This window comes from Castor canadensis, chromosome 14 (genome assembly GCF_047511655.1).
Source record: "Castor canadensis chromosome 14, mCasCan1.hap1v2, whole genome shotgun sequence".
NCBI lineage: Eukaryota > Metazoa > Chordata > Mammalia > Rodentia > Castoridae > Castor > Castor canadensis.
Window position 1 is genome coordinate 8,171,079 of NC_133399.1, and position 22,510 is coordinate 8,193,588.

Consider the following 22,510-nt stretch of genomic DNA (forward strand, 5'->3'; position numbering starts at 1 on the left):
GGAACAAAAAAGAGAAATGTAAGGAGGAATAAAACTCTAATCTAATTACGTAATTTCAGAAACCCATAAACATTTGAAATGGGAAATGGAAATAATTCAAGATGGAATTGATGGAATCTAGTCTAGGCCTGGTACTAGCTGTCTGTAATCCCAATTACTTGGGAGGAAGAGGCAGGGGATCCATCCCAACTTGGAGACCACCTTGGACAAAGTTCACAGGAACCTTCTCAAGCACAAAATAAAAACAACAGGGCTGGGGTGTGGTTCAGGTGGTAGAGCACTCCATTCCTCCTAGAGGACTTGCCTGAGAACACTTCTTCTGTGTTCTGAGAGTGAGTTCTGCCAGGGGTTGGGTTGGCTGTGGGTCCCTTCTACACCTTGTTGTAATTCCTCTCAGGTTCCACGAAAGAAGCTGGAGTGGACAGCAGGCTGGACCTCCCATCCCCTGAACAGGTGAAAGCAATGCTAATCGCAGCAGAGTTATTTTCTGTCTGGAATGTTAGACTGTGTTCCTCTGGGTGCAGCAGGTGTCAGAGCTCCAATGGGCACGATTTGTTCCCTGAGTTATGACAGTGTGCAATGCACTCTGCACGTGCACACCAGAGGTTCGTAGTGGGTGCTGGGTCGATGGCCAGTGCTTGACACAGCAAACCCTTCTAGGATGGACTGTGGATGGTGCCGGGTGGCCTCCATTCTCTCCACACAGGTTCCCTGCAGCATGAATGTCCCAGTGCTTGTGTCAGAGGCAGTTTCCCAAAGTGCACTTCTCAACTCTGGTTGCCACCAACGTAGTCAGTGTGGTGGGGTGTCTCGAGGCCCCTTGAAGTGCTTATGCAGTGCACTTTAATCACTGACAATAGGACCTTCTCAGGGTGGCTCCTGGCTGTAGCACGTGAGGGCTTGCTGAGAGGCCCAGTGAGTTTTCTCTAAGCTGGGTTGGTGTGCAGGCTCTGCATCTCCTGTTTATTTAAACCCTGTGTGCAGGGTGCAGCCTTCTGCACCACACTGGATTCTTCCCCTCTCCCTTTCCCCCTTGGAGGGGAGAATCCCTTTCATCCTGACCCAGGAGCTGGGGCATTCCACTCTCTTCCCTTCTTCCCCCTTGGTCTGTGTTCTCTTCTCAGTTTCCATGCCCACCCACAGCCTCTCACTCCAGGAGCTGTGCATTCCGTTGCTGTTTCCATCCTGCAGACCAAACTAGCGTTGTTTGTGTCTTTTCTGTCATCCTGGAGCCTCTCCTTTATGTCACTGACCCTTTGTTATGGACTTTTCTTCTTCTGTCACTCCAAAGATTTTTGAAAACCACTACTTCTCAAGCATTCAGTTTCATGTTTCCAGCTTTAATATATAATTTGATTATTGTCTGTGGAAAAGGAGAATCTGCACATTTTTACAAGAACATCAGTTTGTCACTGCCTGGTGTATAAAAGAGATGGTTATTTCATCTATTACTGTCAATGTCTGCTCTATTGTGACTCAGCTTTCTGTTTCCATAAGGGCTCACTGAAGACTGCTTTCCTTTCCTGTGGTCTGCATTCACCTCCATATTCAGAGTGTAGTGTCTTGAACAGTGGATTACGTTAGTCAGCATTCTTTACTGCAGCAAGATACCTGGGATAAGCAAGTGAAGGATGAAAAGATTAATTTGGCTCCTGGTTTCAGAAGATATTCCTTACCTTTTCAATATATGAAATACAGTTATTTATATTGTTTATTTCACCTTCTGTGACTGTAGATTCTTTCTAGAAATTGATTGATTATATGCGAGTTATAAAATGTATGATTGTGGACTTCCTCATCACATCCCACATGGTCTGCTTAATGTCATTGTATTGGTAAGGACAGTATCTCTTTCATGATACTTGTTAGTAAGTTAAATGTTCTTTTTTGTGACTTTTTTTTTTTTTTGCAATGCTGGCGTTTTAAGTCAGTGCCTACACTTTGAACCACTCCACCAGCCCTTTTTTGTGAAGGGTTTTTCGAGGTAGTGTCTCTTGGAGTATTTGCCCAAGATGGCTTTGAACCATGATCCTACAAATCTCTGCCTCCCGATTAGCTGGGATTAGAGGTGTAAGACACCTCAGTGTGAGACAGCACAGCCTGGTGGATACTGAGATTTTAACTCAGGTCCTTCTGCTTGCTAGGTTGTCTATATACTACTAAAGAAACTATGCCAGCCCGTATTTTTGTGTTTTGGGTAGTTTTGTTTTTTTGGTTTTTTTGTTTGTTTGTTTGTTTGTTTTTACCTTGGGTAATATAACCAAGCTGCCTGTGTTATACAATTAGTAAGAAAAGATAAGGTGATGTTGAAGCATTAGCAGCAGTTTCTCTAGCCACCAAGTTGAGGTCACAGCAACTTAACAGTAGTACCCTTTCAAGCCAAGCTAAAGATCCCTCCCATTAAGTCATCCCTGGGCCATAAAGAAGTTTTCCCTCTGGGACCACGCCTGTATTCCTAGCACTTAGGAGGCTCACAAGTTCCAGGCCAGCCTGGGCTACACCTTGTCTCAAAGAGAAGGGGTAAAGGAGAAAGAGAAATTTTCCCTGAGACTATAGCATAAACCAATTTTTCATTAGTCCCACCTTTAAAAGGACACAGGGTGTTGAAAGAAAGGTTTTATTCATGTTTGTGAAAAGCTTAAAAGTAGAATGTCTGTTGGTAAAAATAAATGTTTTAAAATCACCCACACATTTTAGTTTACTATTTATAACTATCTTTTCTGTTTATAAGTAACCATGTGTTTGGACTACTAAGAAAATAGCATTGATTAAAGAAAGTTTATGCATAAATAACACAATTTTTAAAGCTAGAAGCAAGCAGGGTTTGCTCTAAGACCTAATCTAAATTGACATGTTGATCTGGAAAAATAAATATATCACCTTCCACTTCTGTCCTGGAGGATTAGTAATTTGTACTAACTTTCCTTCTGAGAACAAACTAAAACGATCTGAGCAAAATAACGTGAAAGATGTTTTGTTTTTTAGACATTAAAGAGCTAATGAGTGGGGAATTGCTTGGACAAGATCCAAGAGAAAAGGGGAATTCTGACTATTTTGCCCTTATTTCTAATTTTGTTGTAGAGAGAGTATAAGCAATAATAGGAAGGGATAAGGGTTTTTGCTAGTTGAGGTAAGGAGAGCTATACAGGGCATTGACTCACATTGATTTCCTGTGCATGGGTGTTACCTTCTGGGTTAATTCTTTTTGATCTCACCTTTTCTCTAGTTCCTGGTCCCCTTTTCCTATTGGCCTCAGTTGCTTTTAAGGTATCTGCTTTAGTTTCTCTGTGTTAAGGGCAACAAATGCTAGCTAGTTTTTTAGGTGTCTTATCTATCCTCACCCCTCGTTTTGGGTAGTTTTGAAATAGGGCCTGGCATGAACCGGGCATATTTTGAATGGTGATTCTCTTAGTAGCTAGAATTACAGGCATGAGCCACCAGTGCTGGGCACATATTTGCCTGTTCTGACCTCAAACAGGGATCCTCCCCTCCTCAGCCTCCCAAGTAGCTAGTACTACAAGTGTGAGCAACAGGTGCCCAGATTCTGAATTCTCTTACTATTTGTGTGTGTGTGTGTGTGATACTGGAGTTTTAATTCAGGCCCTCATGCTTGCAAGGAAGGCGATCTCACCACTTGAGTCACTCTTCTAGCCCAGTCTCTGAATACTTTGAGACGTTTCTTTTATTTTTGTATGTTTGGGATCTGTCACTGTAGAATTAAGAACTTTCTAAGGTGTCATATCGTCTTCTTTGATGTTTCTGTTACTATAGTTACACATACTTTGAGGCTGATGTTCCTCTTTCTTTTCGGCCTTTTTCTTTTTTTAAATATGGTCAACCAGGATTTAAAGTTAGAGCTCATGCACTTGAAAAGCACACACGCTGCTCACTGAACCATGCCTCCAGACCATTTTGTTCTGGTTATTTTAGAGATGGGGTCTCCAGAACTAATTGTCTGAGTTGTCCTTGAACTGTGATCCTCTCGCTCTCAGCCTCCCAAGTAGGTAGGAGTATAGGTGAGAGACACTGGAAGGGCCTTTCTCTTGATGTCTCTTCTGTGTCAGTTTTTTTGGATATTGTTGAGTTCAGTTCCAGTTTAGCTTCATAGTGCAATTTCCCTGTGACTCTCTTTGCTGTTATTAGAGGATTTTGACACAACACATACCGTATGAGAGCCTGAGGGACATGCTGTCTCTGTATGTCTCTCAATTGTGCTGCTCCCTCTGGTAATTCACATTGGTTGGTATAAAACACAGACGATGTGGGTTTAGTCTCTGTGGTTACTCCCAGAATGGTGGTAGTAGAAGCCCCTATTTAGGTGATGGGGTTTTTCTGGACACATTGAAGATGGCTCTGCGACTTGATAGAACCTCTGATATTGGCCATTCCTGTCATGGTGAGTGGCCTGAAATCGCTGGGGGCTTAGGTGTCCCCTTTCCTTTAGATAGATCTGTCTGCCAGCATTGCAGTGGCCCTGGGTTTTATGGCAAGAGCTGGGTTTAATTCCTCTCAGATGACCTGGGAGTGGAGTGGAGAGGAGAGTACCTGCTCACTGTGCAGGAGGCCCTGGGCTCAATCTCCAGCAGCAAAAGAAAGGGGAGGGGAAAAAAGGAAACAGTGAAAGCAATAGAGAATAAAACTAAGTATTGAAAAGGAGACTGAACAGAAGACATACTAGGAATAGTAACAAAGAACAGGGGAGCTGGGTACTGGTGACTCATGCTCTACATGTGAGCCACTCTACCAACTATTTGCCCAGGGCTGGCTTCCACCTGATCTTCCTGATCTCTGCCTCCTGAGTAGAGTGGATTACACGCAAGAGCCACCAGCACCCAGCTTTTTTTTTCTTTTTTAATTATTGCACAATGTTTTTCCTATTGTTTTTTTGGTCAGTACTCTGACTTGAACTCAGGTCTTTTGCTGCCACTTGAGCCACTCCACCAGCCCCTCAGTCCTTTTTGCTTGAATTGTTTTGGGATGGGATAGGGTCTTGCTTGACCACAAGTCATGTATTTATACTTCCCATGTATATGGGAAGATTGAAATGTGCCAAGACACCAAGCTTCTATTAATTGAGATGAGTCTCAGTAACATTTTACTCGGGTTGATCTGTAATAACAACTCTCCAGATATCCTTTCCCAAGTAGGGAGGATAACAGGTGTCTGCCTTCATGCCCTTTACTGTTTAAAACATTTACATACTTTTAGTGAAAAAAGTACTAAAAAACACCTCTATAATTTAATCAAGATGTTTTGATTTATATATATTTGTTGAATGGGTAAACTGACATAACTAGCATGTACTTAACCTTTTTTATTGAAACCACATGAATTCCTATCCTAAGGCAATTTTCCAGAACACAAAATTTCCTAAACACCCTTTTGTGTAAAAGGTCTCAGGAACTCATCTCTCCTATACATCTGATATTTTGATCCCTTCCAAGGTTATCTTCCCAAATCCCCACCCTTGTCTAGGGTGTGCGTGTGCGCGTGTGTGTGTGTGTGTGTGTGTGGTATTAGATTTTGAACTCAAGCTTTCACCTTAGCTAAACAGGTGGTTTGGTGCTTGAGCTACTCCACCAATCCTATGCTGTTTGGTGTTTTCGATTTAGGGTCTGACAACTGATTTGTCCAGAGTTGGCTGCAAACTGATCTCAGCCTCCCGTGTAGCTAGGATTGCAGGTTTGAGGACTTTATATTTTAAACTGTCCTCCTGAGAAATGATGTTTGTTCAAGACGGATTTTTATTATTTTGGTGGCACTGGGGTTTGAAGTGAACGCCTAATGCTTGCTAGGTAGGCTCTATTACTGCTTGACCCACTCTGCCAGCCCATTTTGTGATGAGTTTTTCCAGACAGAGTCTGGAAAACTATTTGCCTGGGCTGCCATCAAAGCACAATTTGCCTGATACCTGCCTCCTGAGTTACAGGACTGAGACATCGGCACCTGGATCACTAAATGGATTTGTGAAGTAAGTTCTCTGAAATAAGTAGATATAAGTTAAGCACTCTGAATAAAGAAAATGGTGGTAGTAAAGTATTAAATGTTGGTACTACAAAAACTTCATTTTCTTTATTGTTTGCAGTTGTAGCAGTCACTACAAGTAGTCCTGCAACTTCCTTATATGAATTAATCAATTTTATCCAAATTAGTGTGATATTGTAATGGAGCAGAGAAAACAGAATTATACAAAAAATGTCAAAAAAAAAGGAAAAAGGCTAAATATGCAGAAAAAGAGAGGAAGATGGGTAACTACACAAAAACCCCAGTACAGTGCTGGTGGAGTGGCTCAAGCAGAATGCCCAACCAATATGGGTGAGGCCCTGATCTGAAACCCTGTACTGCCAAAAAACAAAACTGAAATTTAATTAAAAAACCCCAGAACAAACAGAAGCAAGAAACGTGTTCAGAATCTTCAAGAGAATCTGAAGACTGCCTCTGTTTTTGGTCAGCTTCTACCCTATCCATTTGCCTTGATGTTAACCAGTCGGATATGACCGTGTGCACTCTGTGATGAACACAATGCAAACACAAAAGGACTCTATTATCTGATGGAGATATGTTCCAAGACCTCCAGTGGCTGCCTGAAGCAGTGGACAGGAGTTAACCTTATATACACCCTATGGCTTTTTCCCACACATAAGCACTTAATGTTGAGATTTGGGGGTTTTCTTGGGGGGGTCTTTTTGGAGGGACTGGAGTTTGAGCTGAGGGGTTTGTGCTTCCAAAGCAGGCACTCTACCACTTGTGCGACACCTGCAGTCCATTTTGCTGTGGTTATTTTGGAGATGGGGTCTCCCAGAGTTTTCCCATGTCATTTGTAGTAGACTACAATGTGAGGATGCTCTAAAGTTACACAAAAGTTCTACTTTCCAAGTGAGCAAGGATTGCATCGACTTGCATCCTGTCTGTGTCCCTTGCTAGGCTTGCACTCTGACAGTTTATCTAAACACACTATTCCTATACTCATAGACTGAAAGAGGCACGATCCATATGCAGCTGTGTGACCAAATGAAGTTAGACATTTTAACTGAGGTAAGTTGATTGTGTCGCACAGGAGTTTTCCCACTTAAGATGACAGAGGCCAGTGCCCACTAGCACACTGTGGGGACCCTTGGTGTGGCCGCCAGTCTCAACATGGCTCAGGTCTGGACTGTGTCCCAGCCTCTTGGGAGATTTTTGTATCTTCTGAGGCTCCTTAGTGCCACAGTTCAGGCCCCAGGCAGCTGGAGGCAGCAGAGAAAAGGACCTCTAGATGGACTCTTCCTGGGAAGCTCTTCTAATGTGCATGGCTAAACAGTGTTCTTCGTTGACATGTCTGTTCACAGTCTTGACATCACCTCACAGGCCAAAACAGGTACAAGCACTGGAGTCAGCCCCACACTCACAGCAAGGCTGTCTTATGAAGAAGCGTGTCTCACTGCTCTGATGGCAGGGAGTGCTCCTTGGTGACAAGGATGGATGAAGACAAAAGCAAAGACTTCCTATTCAGGTGTCTTAACATTGACAAAACACATTCTGATAAAAACAAATGAATAAAGTTCCCCTCATTAATATAACTGCCTCTTCATTATCTCTGTCTTCCATATGAAAACTATTATGATTATCAAACATAGAATTTCATTCCCTCCGTGCATCCAATCTTTAGCAGCAATCAATGTCCCTAAAGCAAACACTCGTCCTGGCCATGAGGCTCAGTGCCTAGCCAATGACTACATTACTCTCGTAGCATGTGCAAGGCTCTGGGTTCAACCTCCACCACAAAGTAAACCAGTAACAACAAACCACTAATCCTATAAGAAAGTCTTCTCAGAATGCGCTGACTGGTAAAGAAGTCATTTATGGTCTGTGGACATATTTTTCTACTACAATTTGTATACTCTCTTTGACAAAATACACAGTAGTGGTTTTAGGGAAGGGGCCCCTCACAATATGATTTTAATTTTTTTTTATACATATATATTTATTTATGTTTTTTTTTTCATTTTTCTTTTATTATTCATATGTGACATGATTTTAATTTTTGATCTCAGGTATAAAACAGAAATTATGACCTAAATTTAGAAGTTTTAATAATATAAACATGAAGAGCAAAATTTACATGAGGAAGGAAACACCTAAAGCTTTTTTTCATGGCAAATGTGGACCCCAGTTTTAAATGACAAGTTTGGCAAAATTACATATGATCTTATATAGGAACCATAGAATTTTTCACCTATCTTCTCAGTAAATGAAAACACATAGCATTTTTGAGTCTGGGAGTTGTGTCAGTGTCAAACTATATATAAGAAACTGACAAAAATAATGCTTAAAGATAAAATAGATCTAAAGGTCAATTTAAAAAAATACATAAACCATAAAAATGTGTAGAATCTACCACCGAAGGCCAGTATCACAAAGAAAATTTAATTACCCAGATTGATTAGAATAGCACCTATAAAACTTATACTCTATTGCCTAAATGGTACTAACAAAACTCTGTTACCATGTTTCATTTCAAGGGTCTGAATGAGATACTCATAACCTAAAGATGTGTACTTTAAAAAGGAGCTGCTGATACTAACAATACATGTATAACTTTTAGAATATTGCCTTCATTAAAAAAAAAAGGAGAAAAAATGTTACCTCAGGTCAGGTATTTTCTGTAGCATTCTGCACAAATGACACAAATACCTTTGTCTCAGTCTCCTCAAATACTTAGGTTCACAGGATTTCACTACTTGTCATGGGACATTCAAATTACTTACAAAAACTGAAAACTTTTTTGTTTCTTGTTGTAATACAGAGCAGGCTGAACTCAAATTTGTGATGTTCCCACTTGAGCTTCCAATGCTAGGAATACAGGCACATACCACCAAGCCTAACAAAACTGACAACCTGGAGTATTTTTCAAATTGTCATTATTTTGATATATTATGTATTCTTCCTCCAGGTGGACCAAGTAAAGACTGACACATCTATTCAAGGGGATTCCATCCTGTGTGCTTTTGTATTTGTGAATTGAACTTTCATGACCAAGGCATTCCAAGGTGCTTTATACTGTGAATATCAGGAATGTCAGATGATATTGAAGCCTTTTAAAATCCTAAACACAGGGTTTCTCTGCAGTAAGTCATTCCATGTGTGTGAAAGGAACCAGAATGATTGAAGATGTTCCCAAATTACATTCATAGCATTTCTTTCCACTGTCAATCCCTCATGCTATGAAATGGAACTGGGGCTGACAAAGCCTACTACATTTCGTACACAGGGTTTTTCTCAACTGTGAGTTCTCTCATGAACTCGAAAGTAATTGGAACACCTGACAGTTTCTTCACATTTATCACATTAACAGGGTTTCTTTTCAGTGAGTCTTTTCATATTTGTGAATGCTGCTGTAATTACTGAAGGTTTTCTACATTGTTAACACATAGGATTTCTCTTATGTGTGAACTACTTCATGTTTTTGAAGGGAGGGGGAAAACTGAAAGCTTTCCCACATTGTTGATACACATAAGGTTTCTTTTATGTTTCTGAAGGGAACTGGATTGGGTGAAGGAATTGCCACATTCCTTACATAAGTAGGGTTTCTCCCCTGTGTGAATTCTTACATGTATTTTAATGTAACTGGATGAAGTGAAGGCTTTCCCACATTGTCGACACACATAAGGTTTCTCTCCAGTGTGAATTCTTTTATGTTTCTGAAGGGAACTGCATTGGGTGAAGGCTTTGCCACACTCCTTACATAAGTAGGGTTTTTCTCCTGTGTGAATTCTTACATGTATTTTAAGGTAACTGGACAAAGTGAAGGCTTTCCCACACTGCTGACACACATAAGGTTTCTCTCCAGTGTGACATCTTATATGTCCTTGAAGGTGCCTGGATTGTTTGAAGGTTTTGCCACACAGCTTACATACAAAGGGTTTATCTCCAGTGTGGCTTCTTGTATGTGTTTTAAGGTACCTAGATCGAGTGAAGGCTTTACCACACTGCTTACATAAATACGGTTTCTCTCCAGTGTGAATTCTTTCATGGTCTTGAAGGTCACCAGGTCTCCTGAAGGTTTTCCTACATTGCTTACATTCATTGTGTTTGTCTCTAGTGTGAATACTTTCATGATTTTGAAGACAAGAGAGATACTTGAAGGCTTTATCACATTGCGTACATTCATAGGGTTTCCCTACAGTACAAGTCCTTTTATTTTTATCAAGGCACTGGGGAGAATGGAAAGCTTCCCCATATTCCCTACATTTATGTGGCTTCTCTTCATATTCTAGGTACTGGAATGGTTTGTGTCCATTGTGATCCCTGAGGGGCACATTTACAGATAAGTGACCATCGAGGACTTCTCCACACATGTGGCTTTCACATAGCATTACTCCAGGAGTTTCCTTGTTCACAATCTCAGGAGTCTGGCTGAAGGCTTCTCCCCATTGACAGCCTGCTTCACGTTCACAGAGTCTCTCTACCATTTGACTTCTGTAACAAAAGTGCGGTATGTTAAAAAGAGTTTCTTTCTCCATGATTTCACATTTAGTCATTTGTAACACACTTACATTTTTCAGTTGTCAGGGAAACCATATGCTTTATATCCTTTAGAGACTCCCCGAATGTGAATGGACTGAATACTCACCAGGAGGGTTCAACCACTAATGTTTTCAAAGGAGTGATATGTACATGGGTTTTTGGGTTTCTTTTGGCTTTATTTTTCTTTTTGCAGCACTGGGGTTTGAACTCAGGGCCTTACACTTGCTAGGCAGGTGTTCTTAACACCCAAGTCACTCCAGGAGCCCTTTTTTTTTTATGGTTTTCTTGAAATAGGGTCTCATGATCTATTTGCCGGGGCCAGCTTCAAATCAGGATCCGCCTGATCTCTGCCTCCTGATTAGCTAGGATTACACTGAGGAGACACTGGCACCCAGACTCACATGGGACTTCTTAATACAATCACCACGTTCACTATTTTGCAGACACTGAGCCATCTGTGTTACACTGAAGTATAGCTCTAGGGTCCATCATCCAAAATGCATGACATCAAAACTGTTTTGGATTCCAGATTTTAAAATATTAGCAGATACAGAATGATACCTCAGGGATGAGACCCAGGTGTAAACATAAAAATATTTATTTATTCATTTATTTATGTATGGATGTATTTTTTTTGCAGCCTTGGGGTTTGAACTCTGGGCCTACACCTTGAGCCATTCCATCAGCCCTTTCTGTGAAGGGTTTTTTCGAGACAGGGTCTTGCAGAAGTATTTGCCCGGCCTGGCCTTGAACCACAATCATCCTGATCTCTGCTTCCTGAGTAGCCTGGATTACCAATGTGAGTCACCAGTGCCTGGCTAAAATTTACTTATATTTTCTATGCACCTTATACCAAACCTTGATGGTAATCTCATATAACATATTTAATAACTTTATGCATGCAACAAAGTTCGTGTGCAACAAATCATCATAAAGTGTTATTTGTGGCATCATTTTTGGTGTTCAACAAGTTTGGATTATTTCATTTTAGAGTATGAACGTTCAAGCTGTGCTGAGATTTAGAAATACTTTTCCAAGAGGCAATGCATTTGGAGCTTGACGTATACTTCTTTCCACCTACCTATTATCTATCTACCTACCTGTCTATAGAATATTCATATACAGAATATGGGAGGAAGCAAGAGAGAGACAGACAGACAGAGAGAATACATACATTTGAGACAGGGTCCTTTATAGAGCCAGGCCTACAACTCACTACATAGCCAGGCTAGACTTGACCTAATGATGCTCCAGTCTCAGTTTCCCAAATGGTGAGATTACAGATGAGTACCACCACATATTTCATGAGAAATTCCTTTCTCTTGTGAGAACAAATTACCTTAGATATTTTCCAAGATTTTTGTAATCCTCTTCAAAGTTCTGGTCTCCCCATTTTTGTCCTAAAAGGTAGACCCAGAAAAACCAATACGGATTATTACAAACTTATACAAAAACTGGGTTCAGGTTCAAGTTTCCTTGAAATCCTGCCAATATTTTTCACAAAAGCATATTTTCATATTCCAATCTCTGAATGTCATGGGTGAGCACAGAACACCTTGTCCCTGACTCAGTGAAGGCATGATATCACCCTTACCTACAGCATGCAGGTTCCTGATGGTTTCCCACATCACAGATCTGTAGAGATTCTTCTGGGAAGGACTCAGCAAACTCCACTCCTCCAGGGTGAAGTTCACAGCCACGTCCTCAAAGGTCACCGACTCCTACAAGATCCATTCATGTTTTCAGGAGGAAGGATGAGACGGAAAACACCTGGGGTCTAGACTCAATTCACAAGTTCACATGGTGTTGAGAGCTCCAAGCATGTCCTGCGTGACTTGGAGGTTCTATCCTTTCTGTCCACACTCACATATCTCAGTTTTTCTGATACTAGATTTGAATACTTCCCTAAAGAAACACAGAAGAGTCTCACTGTACAGTGGCTCTGAAGCATGCGCCAAAGCCCGACTACCTACTACTCAGTGTACTGAACAGAGTTAAAACTGGCAGCCCTGAGACTATGTTTTCATAGATGTATTTGTTCCTTGCCCCTGGGAACTGGTGTTGGGATAGACCTCAGACATCTAGCTGAGGAGAGGAGCTTAGTCTGCCTACACAATACATAGTGAAACAGTATGCTATCTGCTTCACTTGCTTCCCTTTGAAAATTTGCACATTTCTGACATGATTAACAGAGGAAGCCTCAGTGACCAGTGTCCAATGGCTCCCTGGACACTGACTCTCTACAGGCTTCCATGACACAGTATTTGAAGCCCATTGTCACAACTGTTTGCTCAAGGCATGCAGCACATCCTCTGCAATTACATCGAGAGCCAACATTTGAAAGCTTGAGCCTAGTATTCCACAGACCAAATTTAATCGTCATGTAAGACCAATGAAGGAGAAACTATCTAAAGCACACAATAACGCAACCATCACTGACAAAAATGTAGTGTACATTTCAAAATGTATGAGAGGATTTTGAATGTTTCCACATAGAGAAAGGAAACTATGTTAAGACATGGGAAGTAGCCTGAGCTACTCAGTGCACAATGTGTACAAGTACTGAAATATCACATGACAGACCATAAATATATGCACTTATGTAGGCATTGAAAATGAAGAGAGTCAGGTGCCAGTATTAGGAGGACTGTGGTTCAAAGCCACACCAGGAAAATACTGCATGAGAGATATCTCCAAAATAGGAACAGTGAAATGGAGTGGAGGTGTGGCTGAAGTAGTAGCACTTTTGCAAGTATGAAGCCTTCAATTCAAACCCCAGTTCCAGCAAAAAAAGAAAACTGAAAGAGGAAGTCCAGGGGTGGCATCACATTCCTGTAATCCCAGCTATAGGGGAGGCAGAGAAGCCAAGATGGCAGTTTGAGAGCAGCCTGGGCAAAGGGGGAGACACTATCTGAAAAATGATAAATAGGGCCAGTGGCGTGGTCAAAGTGGTAGAGCAGGGCCTAGTAAATGTGAGTCCTGAGTTTGAATTCCAGGAATGTCAAAGCAAACAAACAAAAAGTTTAAGTAGAGAATTTTATAATAATAAAAACAGTCAAAAGAAACAGACTGACAAATGTAAAGATATTAAAATTGAGGTGGTAAATACAACAGTGCAGAACAGAAATATCTACAATGCATGCAATTATAAAAGGATTACTGCACAGAGTAAAAATTTTAAAAATTATAAATGACCAAAATGTATTACCAGAAGGTAAAACACCCTATACAAAGGAATATCCAGGTACTAGGTAATGAAGAGACAAATAATGTATGTACGAAAAGGACAAAATTCAGTCCATTAGATAATTCCAAGGGTTGATGCTCACGGAAGACCACAAGTTATGGAGGAACGGGATCAACAGCTGGCTTACTGTTTACTGTAATTTGAACTGGACCACAACCTTGAGCCCAGTCACTTTCCTCAAGAATGTATTGTGTAGCCGGGCGCCAATGGTTCATGCCTGTAATCCTAGCTACTCAAGAGATCATGGTTCAAGGCCAATCCAGGAAAATAGTTAACAAGACCCTATCCCACAAAAACCCATCACAAAAAAGACCCTGACTTGAAGCCCCAGTATGGCCAAAAAAAAAAAAAAGAAGAAGAAGAATGTATTGTGCTGTAGCACTTGGAGAAAGACAAGAGACATGGCACGAGCACTAAAAAAAAAAAGTCAACCCCCCCCAAAGAAAAGTACAAAACCTCAGGGATGAGAAACTGGTCCTGCCTCAGACCCTGGCACTTCTGAAACATAACTTGGCAAAGAAAACACCCGTCAGCCTTTGCAATTCCATTAAGACTCACTTGCTCAAAGTTCAAAGGAGGCAAAATAAAAAGAGCACTGCTTAGTAAAAAGTAACAGATTGTAAAGATAGGAAAGTTCACCAAAGAATCAGGGAACTGTGGTAAGACTGGCATGAAACAGGCAGGAGACCGCCTGGGGACACTACTGACTGCAAGGCCAGTTATGAATCTTGATGAGGACTCCAAGGGACTTTACATTGTTACTAATACTAAACCTTACCAGAGATGTTTTTTTCATATTTCTTCAAATATATTTCATCATAAAAATGCAAAGACTTAAGACTGAAAAGCACATCCCAATGTGTGTGGTCACCTGTCTGTAATGTGACAATCTAAGTTGGAATCCACAGATCTGGCAGCAAGAAGCAGAGCAGCACAGGTCACAGCAGGGGCTCCCCAGCAAGCAGCATTTGAGATGCTTGTGACAGCCATCAGAGAGCCAGGCAGGTGACCTGGTCACAGCAGAGGAGACAGACTCAAGGGAAGGTGTTAAAACACAAGTCGTCCTGCTTAAGGTGCTGTCCTGATGTCCACTTTGAAGACAATGTGGCACACAGGGGACATGTGATGCTTACCACTCACAGAAAAATGACCCCTGTGAAAACACTGACTGAACATAAGCGAAAAGAATGGAGACTTCAGTAACTTCACACCTGAGGAACACACCTCCTGCAAACATTATTTGGAAAATTCAAAAGAAATAGACCACTACTACCATTCAGAGGACCAGCAGGACAGGGGTGCAACTGGTGCAAGGCTTGCCTTACAAGCATGAGGCCCTGAGTTCAAACCCTGACACTGCAAGAAAAAAAAAAAAACCTAAAGAAGAACCTAAAAAAAAGAGAAGAATCTCATTTCCACAGCAATGTCATTTCAGTATTCAAATGCCCATTTTTTCTTTTTTGGCGAGGGTGGTACTGGGGTTTGAACTCAGCGTCCCACACTTGCTAGTCCAGTGCTCTCTCACTTGGGCCATGGCAACATTCATTTTTACTTTAGCTTCTTTCCCAATAGGGTCTTCTCATTTTGCCCTGGTAGGCCTGGACCACAACCATCCTATTTGTACCACCCTTGGAGCAGGGGTCACAGATGTGTGCCACCACACTCAGCATAATGGTTGAGACAGGGTTTGAACTGTGCTGGCCTCGGACCTACATCTTCCTGATGTCTTCCTCCTGAGGACCTGGGATTACAGATATCAACCACAGTGCTTGCCTTTGAATGCCCACATTTCAATAATGAGAAGAAGAAGGGGGGGAGAGGAGGGAGGACGGAGGAGGGAGGAGGGAGGACCTGAGCTGCCTTGTCCTTGCCCTGTCCTCACTAATGACACCACATGTCTGGTGTTTTCTGATCACCAACCAATTCTCCAGCAAACCATGTGGTGTCCCACAATGCAATTCTGACAGCAGAGAGACTTGGAACAGTCTCTACAACTTCTAGGACCAGACCTGCCACTCTGTCCATAGTGCAGATGCTAGGCCATAGCCTGTGCTTGCTCTATCTGGTCACCTGTCACCTCCCTCAAGTGATGGAGAGGTGGCACTCGGAGTCACCTCATTAGCACAAATTCAGAAAAAGGCCTAAAAGGGGCGATTGATAAACAGCCAAAGACACTCCTGTACCTCAGGGAATGCCAAGGGCTTAAGGTTGGTTGTGCCAGAAGACCTAAGATACAGACCAGTTTCCAAAATTATGCTACATTCCCAAATATATAATCAAAACCACAAATCTTTACTCTGTATGACAGAATGCAGGTGCCTTTCTCTCAGACACCCCTCTTATACGTTCCTATTGACAAAATTATACCCCAAATACACCAACTGCCTGAAAGGAAAAGAAAAACAGTCAAACACCAGAGCACTAGAATCCTGGCAAATAGCAGTGATCACGCAACTCCCACCTCAGAAAGTTGGAGGGTGCCATCGTCCCCTCCGCCTCCTTCTTACACCTATGCACCAGCCAGAAACAAAACTTCCAAATGCACACTTTTTATCTCAGAAATGATTCAACTAGGTGATCAGCAAAAACAAAACACCCTAAGGACAGGTGACCTCAGGGACATGTCCACTGCCCCAGGAGCTGATGCTGCCCCCTCCATGGCCCTCCTCTCTCCCTTCTTTCTCCTCCTGTTGGCTCCTCCCTAGAAAGCACAGCCTTGCTCGCCTGCCCCTTGAGACCGTGCAGACCTTGCACTTGGGCACATGGCCCTCAGTTCAAATCCCACTACACAAAGAGAGAGAGAGAGAGAGAGAGAGAGAGAGAGAGAGAGAGAGAGAGATCCTCCAAAGGAAATAAGGGAGAAGGTCAGGGAAGCACCTGCTTCACCCACAGTTCATAAGGGACCAGGTTCCCAAGGTGAACACAAGTCTGACCCTAGACACCACTGTCACTGTGCAGAGACAGCCCAGGGCTTCACTCTCAGGGAGGGAGGGAGGAAGACTGAGCAGCCAGGAAACCTCATTCTGGGGCCTCCCCACACCTAGGGCTCCCCCATCCATGTTCCCTCCTCCCAGCAGCAGCAGGCTTTGTCCTACAGGCTGGGTTCTGACCTGAGCTGCCCTGTCCTTGTCCTGCCCTCACTAATGACACCACATGTGTGCTGTTTACTGAACACCAACCAATTCTCCAGCACCCACCTGGTGTCCCACAATGCAATTCTGACACAAGAGAGATTACATAGAACAGTCCCTACAACTTCTGGGCTCAGTGCCACCACACTGTCCCCAATGCAGATGCCAGGCCATAACCTATGTTTCTTGTGTCTGCTCACCAGTCACCTTCCTCAAGTGATGGAGAGGTGGCACTCAGAGTCACCTCATTAGCACAAATTCAGAAAAATGCCTAAAAGTGGCAATTGATAAACAGCCAAAGACACTCCTGTACCTCAGGGAATGCCAGGGCTTAAGGATGGCTGTGCCAGAAGATCTGAGACCAGACCAGTTTTTAAAATTATACCACCTTCCATATATACCGTCAAAATCACAAATCTTTTCTCCATACGACACAATGCAGTGTTCTTTCTCTCAGACTTCCCTAATTCACACAAATTACACCCCAGCACATGACCCCACTTTTATTGTCACTCTAACAACCAGTGGCCTCAGGGACATGATCCCTGTCCCTGGAGCTGATGCCCCTCCATCGCCCTCCTCTCCCCTTCTTTCTCCTCCTGTTTGCTACTCCCTAGAAAGCACAGCCTGCTTGCCTGACCCTGGAGACCACCCAGACCTTGCACTTGGGACTGTCCTGCCTCTGCAATAAGCTCAGGTCCCGCCGCCATCCGCGTTTCATTTTTTTTTTTTCTCCACGTCAGAATTTATTTCATACCATTACACTTATAGCATTTTCAAGTACAAGATTTTGCCCAATGTCATTGACACATGATAACAGAAAAGCACAACTTGGTAAGGCACCAGATTATGACAAGTCTGCAGAGGAGGCCTGGCTCCCCTTTATGCTGATTTGACTCCTGGGTAGCTGCTTGCCAGTTTGTCAAGCAGACAATGAGGTTATAAAAGGTTCGTTTGTGTACGTGTGGTGAAAAGAGATGATAGTTTTGGAGCCCAATACAGTGTGTTGTTCATTTATGGTGTCAGTCTAGACTATGGAAGTTAAGCTAACCAGGCATTCTCTGCACCTAAGTCTCATTGAATCCTCTCTGAGACACCAAGCTTCATGTTTAGCCATTTTTTCTGCTTTGAAGTGAACAATCTTTACATTTAACTCAAACATATACTTTAAAATTTTCTCAGTTCAAATCCCTGTTTTCAGAAATAAATAAAAACGGTGGAAAATCTCAAGTACAAACACACCATGTAAAATGCAGCAACATATTACAAACTATTGCAGGTGTCAACCCACTAGATTTGTGGCACAAATAGTCCAGGTGTATTGAGCCATGGAATGAAGCTTCCAGAACTGGCCACACAGCATCCTTCTTACCACTTACCCCATGGACCAGAGGCAGTAAGTGTAGCCTGACAGTCCTGCCATAAAATTTCTTTTAAGTCTTTGTTCTGTCTTAAAAACTAATATGCATGTACTCCATTGTATTTGTTTTAATATAACATTTAAAATTGCTTGCCAGTGAAATAACTCGCCCCTCTAAATGCCTGTGCACACAGGGCACACAGAATCCTTCCTGGGAGCCTGGCCCCTATGGATGCGAAAGCCAGACATGGAAGGATGACTGTAACAGTTACATCTGATAAAATCATTTCCACAAATAAGTAATGTCCTTCACTCAGGTTATAACTAAACACTTCAGGAGACTATGATATCAAGTTCAATGGCTAAGAAATCAATACCAAACAGTCTATGGATTTTAGTGGCTTGATGATTAATCTTTTTTCAAGAAAGAAATTCTCTAGTCCTACTTACTAACAGGAATAAATGAAGCCCCTAAACTGAAAAAACCCAACTAGATTTTTTTCAATATATAAAAAAGATAACACAAAATCCACAGAGACAAGACTCTGCTACCTGCCAGCTTCACAGGTAGTGAACAGCTATCTCTAGCTGGTCACTTATCCTGGTGACTGCCTCACCATGGCAAGCTGGACACTGTGATTCAGTGGCTGGCCACTTCCGGCATTTTGGAAATGTCACTGAAGTATGAATGTGCTCCCCTGACATGGGGCTGTCCTCAGAACAGCCAGCTTTAAGACTCCTACCTTGAAGGACATGTGCCATGAGTGTTGCCTTTTGACTGTCTCACAGCAAGGAAAACACTGAGTGGGCCATGGCCCTGCAAACAACTGGCCTGCAGTACTATTTCTGCTGCAGGGCCCTAAAAGCACCACAAGCTCAACTGGTTGCTTTGACAGTCTCAAGAGATGTTCGTGTCACTTTTTTAAGATGGTCTCAAAAATGTGCAAATGAAGATATGTTAATATTGTACCTCAAGTATCAAAAAGATGTCTGTTCAAAGCAGTGGTGACAAGAGGAAACCACATTGCTCTGATCTATGGCCATGCTTTCCCCACTAATGGTCTAAAAGTCTGATCAACAGTAAACCAGACAGCTACACAATCGTGTGTGTGTGTGTGTGTGTGTGTGTGTGTGTGTGTGTGCCTGTGTGTTTACAAACAAGGACATTTTGGCTGACTTAAGAAGAAATGGTATGTGTGTGTCTCACAAGCCATCTGCTGTGGGCTCTCAAGGTGTCCACTGCCCTGCAGATGACCAATGTGAGTGAGGAAGCTTACAATACCCAGACAGGAACTCCCTCTGCTCCACTTGACAGGACACAGGTGGCTTGACGTACCAGCCAGAGTCTGAGAGCAAACACCACACTCTCATCTCTGAGTTGCCTGAGCTCCCTACAACACCATGTGTGATCTAGACTGGCACTTCCCTCCTGCAGGGCATTTCCACTAATTTACTGTAGTGTCAACACAACTGTTCCAAGAATGAAAAACCCCTATGAACAAGTTTGCTTTTTTGGTCTACAAAGCATCAGTAGTTAGTGGGATGTTTTTTGGTTGTTTTAAAATCTTAAGCAACTGAGTATCAGAAAATGACAAAAGGGGTAGTGTGAGGTTTTGTAGGTACAGGTCTCTCATTTTCTCAGATTTTTGCTCTTAGAAAAACGGGTATGGTTTGTGTGGTTTCAAAGCTGGGAGCTGTTCTCACCATGGCTGGTTCTGAATGGAATGCACTGAGCGCTCGCTCAATAGCCCTTAACCAAGAGAGGTTATTAGTCACAACATTCCCTCTTGGTCTGTACATCAAAATGCAGCAAAATTTCATCCTTGACATCAGCCTTGAGAAGCCCTTTTCACATCAGATATAAATTAATCCAGAAGTCTAAAACTCTACATTTCCAGAGCTTATGAACAACTTTTAACTTAAAACCTATCTTGCTTAAAAAAAGTCTCATCCTAAACTCATACCGAGAAGGAAATTAAAAGTAGAACGAATACGTGTGTTGAGGGCTTCTCCTATGACCACACACATATGTTCTACACGAGTCAGTGCAGCTAACACAGCTTCTGACAGCAGCATCTGGGAGCATCATGCCAGGCAGTACTTCCTCCACCAAGACGTGGACAGATCCCACACTTTGTCCGGGGTCCTGCTCTTACACTTCTTTGGCTGCTGCAGGGAGTCCGAATGCTGGATGCCAGCGACAACAGTGGCGTCAAAGACTTCTTTGAGATTTTTCTGAGTCAAGGCTGAGCACTCAATATAGGAGGTGGCTTTGATTTCCTCAGCACACAGCTTCGCCACCTCCTCAGGCACTGGCTTCTCTTTGCATTTGTCCAGTTCAACGAGCACTTTGACATCTTCTCTGAGATCTGACTGTGTCCCAACCAGGATGATGGGGGCCTTGGGGCAGTGGCACCGAATCTCGGGCACCCACTTCTCACTGACATTCTGGAAAGATGTGGGACTCACCACACTGAAGCAAAGAGGGAAGATGTCTGTGCTGGTGTAGCACAGGGGCCTTAGCTTGTCAAACTCATCCTGTCCCGCAGTGTCACAGAGCTGGAGTCTCACAGGCCGCCCATCTACTGACACCACAGCCGAGAAGTTATCGAAGGCGGTGGGGATGTATTCGGTGAGGTAGCCATTGGTGGTGTAGCTCACCACCAGGCTGGTCTTACCCACCGCGCCGTCGCCGACCAGCACGCACTTCACGCCGCGCCCCTCAGCCCCGCCCGCGCGCCCCCGGACCCCCGGCGCCCCGCGCCCTCCGCGCTCCCGGCGAGGCAGCACGGGCGGTGCGGGCACTGGCTCGCAGCGGGTAAGCAGCACAGGTAGCCCTTGCTGCGGGGCCATCGCCGGCGGCGACCGCGCTGCCGCGGGACCAGCTGCCACCAGCGGACCAAGGCAACGATAGGTCTCCGCTGCGCGGGGCGGCTCTGCCCGCGCGGCCGCCTGCGTTTCAATTGTAAACACAGTGTGCACCAAGGGACACCAACCACGTCAGAGGGACCCCTTCCGCTCCACCCTACTGGTGCCCCCGAGGACCCCTTTCCCATGCGGGGAGCCCACAAAGCTAGGGATTCCCCGCCTCAGGACCAGGTGGCGGTGGAGACGCCGCTTCCACCATCAGGAAACTCGGGGCGCTCAGGTCTGCGCCGGGATGGGGACGGGGACCCCGCGGCCACTCGGGAGCCTCCCGCCACCTCTGCCGGCACCGCGCTGTGGGGAGACGCGGGGCTGCGGGCGCGGAGGGACAGGGGGCTCCGGCGGGGACAAGGACAGGAACTTGGGGTCCCGGCTGCGGCCCCGCCCCGCCCGGGGACCGAGGGGACGAGCGGAGCGGCGCCGGCAGCGACTCTGCCGCAGACTCCGGGACTCACGCGGGGCCCAGTCGCTCTCAACCCCTCCTCGCCCGTGTCACAAATCCGCCCCACGCTCACCATTCCTGACTGCCGGGTGTCCTGCTGTCCACTCCTGCTCCTGGGGTCAGCGTCACAAAACGACGGGAACTGAGTCACCTCATAATTTTCACGTGAACAACGGAAAACTGGAGGCGTCATAAAGGAATCTCCTGCAATGTGGGCGGGCCCTTCTCCGCCAGCGCTCCTGATTGGGCCGCTCCTGTGGCCCTGATTGGCTAGTGGTCTTCTCTTAGCCGTGAGTGACAGGAGGAGCGAGCCTCACCTGGTGGAGATGCAAAGTGCCACATTGCAGCCCTTGGGTTTCCATTCCTTACAACAGCTTTGATCTCGCTGATCGCCTCCCAGCATGCACCATGAGAAGGTCAGGACAGAGGACACCTTTGTTCAGAGTCACTGTTCATTCCCAGCACCTACAATATCTCTATATCAAATGACCGTGTATCTCACATTTGTTGAGTCTACTGAAAATAAGAGATCAAGACGGTCTGACAAATTAGAAGAGAACCAATCAACTCATAGAAGTGGCATTGAACTTGTGGGTTTGGAGTTGTGTGGAGCATGGAGAGAGGGAAATCCTGAAATACAGCCGGAAGTAGAAGGTGATGGAGCTTAAATGCCGCAGGAAACGATCACTGTGGGGCCAGAAGGATCCCAGGAAAATGTCAGGGGCATCTCGCAGGTTGAGGCCAGATTCCAGTGAAATGAGGAAGCCATGACATTTATGCCCTCTCTGTCCTCTATGCCTGAGATCTGCATTTATAGGGAAACGGAATTTGCCTCATGTGTGTTCACTAACTGTGTGTTTGCTCATGTCAGCAGGAACCTGGAGAGGACTGAGAGAGGA

At 44.0% G+C, this 22,510-nt stretch overlaps 2 protein-coding genes and 1 pseudogene across 7 annotated transcripts in view; 1 reads left to right on the forward strand and 2 right to left on the reverse strand.

The window, feature by feature from the left end:
• The window catches only part of LOC109689049 (uncharacterized), a 595,734-nt gene that overhangs the window by 156,899 nt on the left and 416,325 nt on the right, over positions 1–22,510 (forward strand). The gene's annotated exons all lie outside the window — the stretch shown is intronic.
• LOC109675410 (uncharacterized) overlaps positions 7,905–22,510 on the reverse strand; it is a 51,757-nt gene continuing 37,151 nt past the window's right edge. For 2 of the 6 annotated variants that reach the window (XM_074053389.1, XM_074053391.1), the window contains 3 exons: positions 12,101–12,227; positions 11,846–11,906; positions 7,905–10,458 (listed from right to left, as the gene is read on the reverse strand). In XM_074053389.1, coding sequence (XP_073909490.1) covers positions 9,438–10,458; positions 11,846–11,906; positions 12,101–12,227 — 1,209 coding nt within the window. In that variant the 3' untranslated portion in view covers positions 7,905–9,437. The other 4 variants (XM_074053390.1, XR_012441068.1, XR_012441069.1 and 1 more) reach the window with 4 other exon arrangements.
• On the reverse strand, positions 12,418–21,656 carry LOC141416307 (rho-related GTP-binding protein RhoU pseudogene; annotated as a pseudogene).